Source organism: Nicotiana tomentosiformis, chromosome 5, assembly GCF_000390325.3.
Source record: "Nicotiana tomentosiformis chromosome 5, ASM39032v3, whole genome shotgun sequence".
Lineage (NCBI taxonomy): Eukaryota > Viridiplantae > Streptophyta > Magnoliopsida > Solanales > Solanaceae > Nicotiana > Nicotiana tomentosiformis.
This window is the reverse complement of record NC_090816.1, coordinates 54,636,083-54,643,887: the sequence shown is the minus strand read 5'-3', so window position 1 is coordinate 54,643,887 and position 7,805 is coordinate 54,636,083. Positions and strand designations below refer to the sequence as shown.

Below are 7,805 nucleotides of genomic sequence, written 5' to 3'. Positions count from 1 at the left end.
TATGTTGCACGCTTGTATTCTTGACTTTAAGGGTAGTTGGGATGATCACTTGCCACTCATAGAATTTGCCTACAACAACAGTTATCATGCTAGTATCTAGATAGCACCGTTTGAGGCTTTATATGGTAGGAGATGTAGATCTCCCATTGGGTGGTTCCCTTTGTATCATCTGAGTCAACACAAGCTGAATCACCTTCTTTAGCAGCCTTCTTTTTCTTAACTTCTTCATTAACTACGTATCTATGATTCACATATTCATTATTATCTGAAAAATTATTTTCTGAATCTTCGAATTCATCATCAGTTGAAGAATGCTCATTGTTTACTTCTTTCTCTTGTTCTACTCCACCAACTTCATAAGTATGTATAGTTCTTCCAATATATGAATCAAGATGTTCAAAGTACACCTCAACCACCTTATCATCTGGAATATTTTTGGATACCACAGTGGCTTCCACATCAGTAGAAACAAGTCGCATTCTATTACCATATATCCCGCACTTATGCCAAAAAGTAACATAATCTCTCTCATAACCACATAATTCTGCCATGGAATTGTAATGTGACAACTTCAACTCCATATCGTTGACATGTCAATAAAATCTACACGGCCCCAAGATATGGGGAAGAAGAATTAATAGGGCCGGACCTTGTGCATCAGGATATGGAGAAGGTTAAGATCATTACAGAATGGTTGAAAACTGCTCAGAGTCGTCAAAAGTCATATTCGGATGTGCGTCGTAGGGATTTGGAGTTCAAAGAAGATGATTAAGTATTCTTGAAGGATTCCCCCCTGAAGGGTGTAATGCGGTTTGTTAAGAAAGGCAAATTGAGTCTGAGGTATGTCGGACCGTATAAGATCATTCAGAGAATTGGTCAGGTGGCATACAAGCTTGAGCTGCCACCTAAGATGTCATTAGTGTACCCGGTATTCCATGTGTCTATGTTGAAGAAGGTAGTTGGAGATCCGTCGGTTATGGTGCCAGTTGAGACTATTGAGGTTAATGAAGAACTGACCTATGAAGAGATTCTAGTTGCCATTCTTGATAGGCAAGTCCGAAAGCTAAGAAATAAAGAGATTTCCTCCGTGAAAGTGCTATGGCGAAACCAACAGGTTGAAGAGGCTACTTGGGAGGCCGAGGAAGAAATGAAGAAGAAGTACCCTCATTTTTTTGAATAGCTATGTAATTGTATTTATGAAATTGTTGCCTGTGAATTATGTATCACTTGTATAGTTGATGTTAAAGGGTGTTCCTTCCCAGTTATATGTTTCTTATGAGGCTACGGTTGGTATTGTTTTGTGTTATGTTACGTCATTGGATTATGTATATGTTGTTAGGATCTATTTCTGGGGTTCTCTGGCAGGTCGATGGGCCCAATTACAGGGGAGACTCTGACAAAATTTTTGGAAATTTAGAGAGTTAGAAAAATTTGGAACTACTGGTGTGTGGTGTAGCAGCTGAGTCACATTGGATGCTAGTGGTGAACTTTGACCCTCATTCGAGGACGAATCATCTTAAGTGGGGGGAGGATGTAAGGCCTCATAAAATTTTACCTAAAACCGGGGATTTGGTGGTGTCGAGGTAGACTTATGTGTTAATGATTGTAGAGATCCGCGGTACAAAATTTTTGGGTTGAATAGTGCGATGGGGAGTTGAAGAAAACTTTTGGCAGAATAGAGCATTTCTGCGGCCTACTATGAGGCCGCAGAGTCACTCTGCGAGCCGCAAAATGGTCGCAGAGTGAAGTAGAAAACTGGGCAAATTTTGGATTACATTTTGCAGTCAATTATGCGATCGCAAAATAGTTTCACGGGCCGCATACCAATCGCAGAACCAGCATGAAGATTTTTTGGAGGGAAGTTCTGCGGCACATTATGCGACCGCAGAACTGCCGTAGACCCAACCCGAAGGTCCCAGTTTTGGAGCACCAATTGTGTATTCGATTTGCAGATCGTAGAAGTGTTATGCGGTCGCATATGCGACTACAGATCTGCGTCGGGGCTTCATTTTTCTAATTTTATAACCCGACCCCATTTCATTTATCTAGCCTAAGGGTTCATTTTTGGGGCATTACCTGATGTTTTAGAGAGAAGAGAGAGCTATTCTAGAGAGAGGAAAGGGAGGGATAAGGATTTCACTACTCAACTTGAGTCAAGCCTTGAAATCTCATCAAGAGGAACTTGTTAGGGATTCTAAAAGGTAAGAATTTCTTCTCCCAATTCTTCAATTTCGGATTTTGGGTAATAGGGAGTGTGATTCTTGTATGAGAGAGTATTATTATACATGCATGTACCAACGAGATGTATGGGAAGGTTGTTGAGCTCAAATGGGTAACGATTGGGTTGTGGGATGAAGGAATCCACCATAGAAGAACCTTGAAATCATGATGGACACCTAGTGTTTGATAAAATGCTTAAATGAGGTGAACCCACAAATATCTTCCTAATTATGGTTCAATTTTGTTATGTTTCTAAATAGATTGAGGTTGCTAGAGTTTTCGGAACATTGTAGTAATTTAAGGAAGCTCAAAGCAAGGTATGTTGGTTAAACTCTTCTCTTAGAATTGAACCCCACATTACCCTTGTAAGTTCCGAGTCGATCATCAAAAATCGATTATTCCGAATAAGCTTTGTGGCAAAGATATATGTTTAATACGTGTTTCAAATGCTCTTATTATGTTGTGCTACTAATTGAGGAGGTATTCAAAGTATGGATTACGTGTCTTCATGTTATAACTCCAAGTCATGTTTCAAATGGAAGTTATTATGCCAAATTGTGTAAAGATTATGATTGGGAATACACCTCCACCCGTATATATATTGGGGTGAGGCAGCAGGGCCGCTTTGTGTAGGATTTTGGTATTGTTGTTACACCACCACCCGCACACATTGGGGTGAGGCAGCGGGGCCACTTTGTGTAGAGTTGTGGTATTGTGAGTACACCTCCACCCACATACATTGAGGTGAGTCGGCAGGGCCACTTTCTATAGTATTATTGTTGCACCTCCACCCATATACATTGGGGTGAGGTGGCAAGGCCGCTCTGTGTAAAGATAGTTATAGAGGATCCCCGACTTGAAATTTATAATGTTATTGGAAGTTCTTAATAACATCTGTTTTGACTTGTATGGCTATCTAAGCCCTATTATTGTTACCACGATTCATCATATTCATGTTGTATTTCCATGTCTTTGAATAGATGTTTTGGTTTTCATACTAGTACTATTTGACATGTGCTAACGTCCCTTTTGTCGGGGGCGCTGCATCTTTAATGGATGCAGGTGGTTCCACAACGGGAGGCATTGACCAGTGATAGCGGTACACTTTTTCCCAGCTGACTTGGTAAGCCCCACTTCATTCCGGGGTTGTGCATCTTTTGTTTCGTGTGTATTACGTTTTGAGGTATAGACGGATCTTTATTGCCGACACCATCATTGTACTCTTTTATATCTATTAAAGGCTCCCTAGACATAGTGTGGGTTGTGTATTAGTATGGGAAAGTTAAACTAAAGATGTCGTAATTGTGTCTCATGCTTCCATTGTAAAACTATGGTTGTGAAATGTATTGTTTTGGAGACTTATAAATGAAGTAACTAATGGTGATGGAACTAGTGTTGTTCATGAACCCTCGTGGTATTAATTAATGAATATTATATTCTCTTTGTTTATGGGTGAGTTGGGTAGAAGGAAATCCAGCAGGCTTGCTCGGCCGGGTTATCTCGGTTGAGCGCCGGTCGCGCTCCCCGAGGTCGGGGCGTGACAATACACATATGATCCACCTCCACTTGCTCGGCCGGGGCTTGTTGCTATGCATTTCCCGCCAGGCTAGAGGCACTTGCTTCTGAAGTCGTGATCGCATGTATTATTTCAGTATTCCACAAGGATGCGTCACTGTTATTTGACCTTGGTTACACTTATTCATATGTGTCATCATACTTTGCTCATTATTTGGTTATGCCTCGTGATTCTTTAGTTATGCATGTTCATGTATTTACATCGGTGGGTGATTCTATTATGGTGGACCGTGTATATCGGTCTTGTATGGTGACTATTGGAGGTTATGAGACTAGAGTTGATCTCTTATTTCTCAACATGGTAGATTTTGACGTGATTTTGGACATGGATTGGTTGTCACCATATCACGCTATTTTAGATTGTCACACTAAGACCATGACGTTAGCTATGATGTGATTCCCGAGGTTAGAGTTGAGAGGCTCGCTGGATCATGTTCCTAGTAGAGTGATTTCATATTTGAAGGCTCAGCGGATGGTTGAGAAGGGATGTTTAGCATATTTGGCCTTCGTGAGGAATGTTAGTGCTGATACTCCTTCTGTTTAGTTAGTTCTAGTAGTGAGGGACTTCCCAGATGTAATTCCTACAGACCTGTTGGGTATGTCGCCCGATAGGGATATTGATTTTGGTATTGACTTGGTACCGAACACTCATCCCAACTTTATTCCACCATTTTGTGTGGCACCAGTAGAGTTGAAGAAGCTGAAGGATCAGTTATAATAGTTGCTTGATAAGGGTTTCATCAGGCTTAGTGTGTCACCTTAGGGTGCACCGGTACAATTTGAGAAGAAGAAAGATGGTTCTATGAGAAAGTGCATTGACTACAAGCAGTTGAATAAGGTTACTATCAAGAACAAGTGCCTGCTACCGCGTATTGATGACTTATTTGATCAACTTCAAGGTGCTAGGGTGTTCTCGAAGATTGATTTGAGATCGGGGTTCCATCAGTTGAAGATTCGGGCTTTCGATATTCCGAAGACGGCTTTCAGGACCTGCTATGGTCACTATGAGTTTTCGGTGATGTCTTTTAGTCTAACCAATGCCCCCATAGCCTTTATGCACGTGATGAAAAATGTGTTCCAGCCATATCTTCCTTCGTCATTGTGTTCATTGATGACATTTTGGTGTATTCTCGTAGCCGGGAGGATCATGAGCAGCACTTGAGAATTGTCCTCTAGACTTTGAGGGAGAAGAAGTTCTATGATAAATTCTCCAAGTGAGAGTTTTGGCTTGATTTAGTGGCATTCTTGGGCCATGTGGTGTCCAGTGCGGGGATTAACGTGGATCCAAAGAAGATTAAAGCAGTTCAGAGGTGGCCCAGGCCTTCTACCGCTATTGAGATTTGGAGTTTTCTAGCCTTGGCTGGGTATAATCGCTGTTTTGTGGAGGGCTTTTCATCCATTGTAGATCCTTTAACTAGATTGACCCAGAAGGGTGCCCCATTCTGGTGGTTTGACGAGTGTGAGGAGAGCTTTCAGAAGCTCAAGACTGCCTTGACCACAACTCCAGTTCTGGTTTTGCCTTCAGCATTGGGTTCTTATACAACCTATTGTGATGCCTCACAGATTGGCATTAGGAGTGTGTTGATGTAGGAGGATAGAGTGATTGCTTAAGCATCGCGTCGGTTGAAGCCTATTGAGAATAACTACCTAGTGCACGATTTGGAGTTGGCAACCTATGTTCATGCACTGAAGATTTGGATGCACTATATTTACGGCATTTCATGTGAAGTATTCACGGATCATAGGAGTCTACAGCACCTATTCAAGCAAAAGGATCTGAACTTGAGGCAACAGAGGCGGTTAGAGATACTAAAGGACAACAATATCACCATTCTTTATCATCACGGGAAGGCCAATGTGGTGGCCGATGCTTTGCTTAGGAAGGCTGAGAGCATGGGTAGTCTTGATTTTATTTTAGTTGGGGAGAGATCGCTAGATTTGGATGTTCAGGCTTTGGACAACATGTTCGTGAGGTTGGATATTTTGGAGTATAGCCGCATTGCTGCTTATGTTATTTCACGGTCATTTTTGTTTGAGTGCATCAAGGTGCATCAGTATGATGATCCCCACTTTCTTGTCCTAAAGGACACAGTTCAACACGATGATGCTAAGGAGGCTACTATTGGTGATAATGGGGTATTGAGTCTACATGGTCGTATCTGTATTCCAAATATGGATGGGTTGCGAGAGTTGATAATTGAGGATGCCCATAGTTTGCGGTATTCCATTCATCCTGGTGCCGCGAAGATGTACTAGGACATGAGGCATCACTATTGTTGGCGGAGGATGAAGAAGGATATTGTTGAGTTTGTTGCTCGATGTTTGATTGTCAGTGGGTGAAGTATGAGCACTAGACACGGAGTGGTTTGCTTCAGAGGGTTGATATTCAAGAGTGGAAGTGGGAGCGTATCACCATGAATTTTGTAGTTGGGCTTCCACAGACCTTGAGGAGATTCGATGCAGTGTGGGTCAGTGTGGACAGACTGATCAAGTCTGCATACTTCATTCCTATCATGACTACCTACTCTTCAGAGCAGTTGGCTCGGATTTACATTCGTGAGATTGTTCGCCTTCATGGTGCGCCCGTGTCTATTATTTCGGATCGAGGAATTTAGTTCACATCGTATTTTTGGAGAGCAATGCTAAGAGAGTTGGGCACATAGGTCGAGCTGAGTATAACATTTCATCCCTAGATGGACTGGCAGTCCAAGTGAACTATTCTGATTTTGGAGGACATGTTATGTGCCTGTGTCATTGATTTTGGAGGTTCATGGGATCGGTTTCTTCTTTTAGCAGAGTTCGGCTACAACAACAACTATCAGTCGAGCATCCAGATAACCTCTTATGAGTCCTTATATGGGAGGAGATGTCATTCCCCAATTGTTTGGTTTGAGCATGGGAGGCTAGGTTGTTGGGCACTGATTTGGTCCGTGATTCTTTGGAGAAGGTGAAGAATATTCAGGAGCGTCTTCGTACATCACAGTCTAGGCAAAAGAGTTATGCTTACAGAAAGGCTCTTGATGTTGCATATATGGTTGGAGAGAAGGTTCTACTCAGTGTTTTGCCCATGAAGGGTGTGATGAGGTTCGAAAAGAAGGGCAAGTTGAGCCTTAGGCATATTGGTTCTTTTGAGGTGCTTGAGAGAGTTGGAGAGGTGGCCTACAAACTTGCCTTGCCACCTAGCCTATCGAGATTCCACATAGTGTTTCATGTTTCCATGCTCTGGAAGTGTTATGGGGATCCATCACATGTATTGGACTTCAGCACAATGCAGTTGGACGGGGATTTGACTTATGATGTGGAGCCGGTGGCCATTTTGGGTCGGTAGATTTGAAAGTTGAGGTCGAAGAACATAGAGTTGGTGAAGGTTCATTGGAGAGGCCAGCCAGTCAGGGAGGCTACTTGGGAGATCGGGCAGGAGATGCGGAGTAGATATACTCACCTTTTTGAGACTCCAGGTATGATTCTAGACCCGTTCAAGAATGAACGTTTGTTTAAGAGGGGAAGAATGTAACTCGACTAGTCGTTTTGAGTATTTTAGCCTCGTTTCCCCAATTTTATTCTTTACATATGTATATTTGTGGTTACGTGACTTTCCAGGGTGATTGGTTTGGTTTGAGGCATGTTTTGGAGGGAATTGGGATACTTAGTCCCAAGGTTGGAAGTTTAAGTTGTAAGAGTTGACCGGAGTTTGACTTTTGTGTAGTCAACCCCGAAATGGCATTTTGATGATTCCAATAGCTTCGTATGGTTATTTTGGACTTAGACGTATCTCCGGAATTGGATTTGGAGGTCTGTAGTTTGTTTGTTAGTTTTTTGGCGAAAGTTGGAAAGTTGAAGGTTTTGAAGGTTGATAGGTTTGACCGAGAGTTGACATTGATGATATCAGTTTCGGATTGTAGTTCCGGGAGTTGAAATAGGTGCATAATGTTTTTTGGGACTTGCATGCAAACTTTGTGGTTATTCCAAATTGTTTAGACTTGTTCGACGAAAGTTTTGAATTAGGAAAT

At 42.1% G+C, this 7,805-nt stretch overlaps 1 protein-coding gene across 1 annotated transcript; it reads left to right on the top strand.

The window, feature by feature from the left end:
- The first annotated feature begins 805 nt into the window (after positions 1 to 805).
- On the top strand, positions 806 to 7,123 carry LOC138892379 (uncharacterized). The gene is made up of 4 exons (XM_070176088.1): positions 806 to 1,050; positions 5,061 to 5,381; positions 5,541 to 6,014; positions 6,703 to 7,123. Exons 1-4 carry the CDS (start codon positions 806 to 808, stop codon positions 7,121 to 7,123), a joined length of 1,461 nt encoding a protein of 486 aa, XP_070032189.1.
- The last annotated feature ends 682 nt before the right edge of the window (positions 7,124 to 7,805 follow it).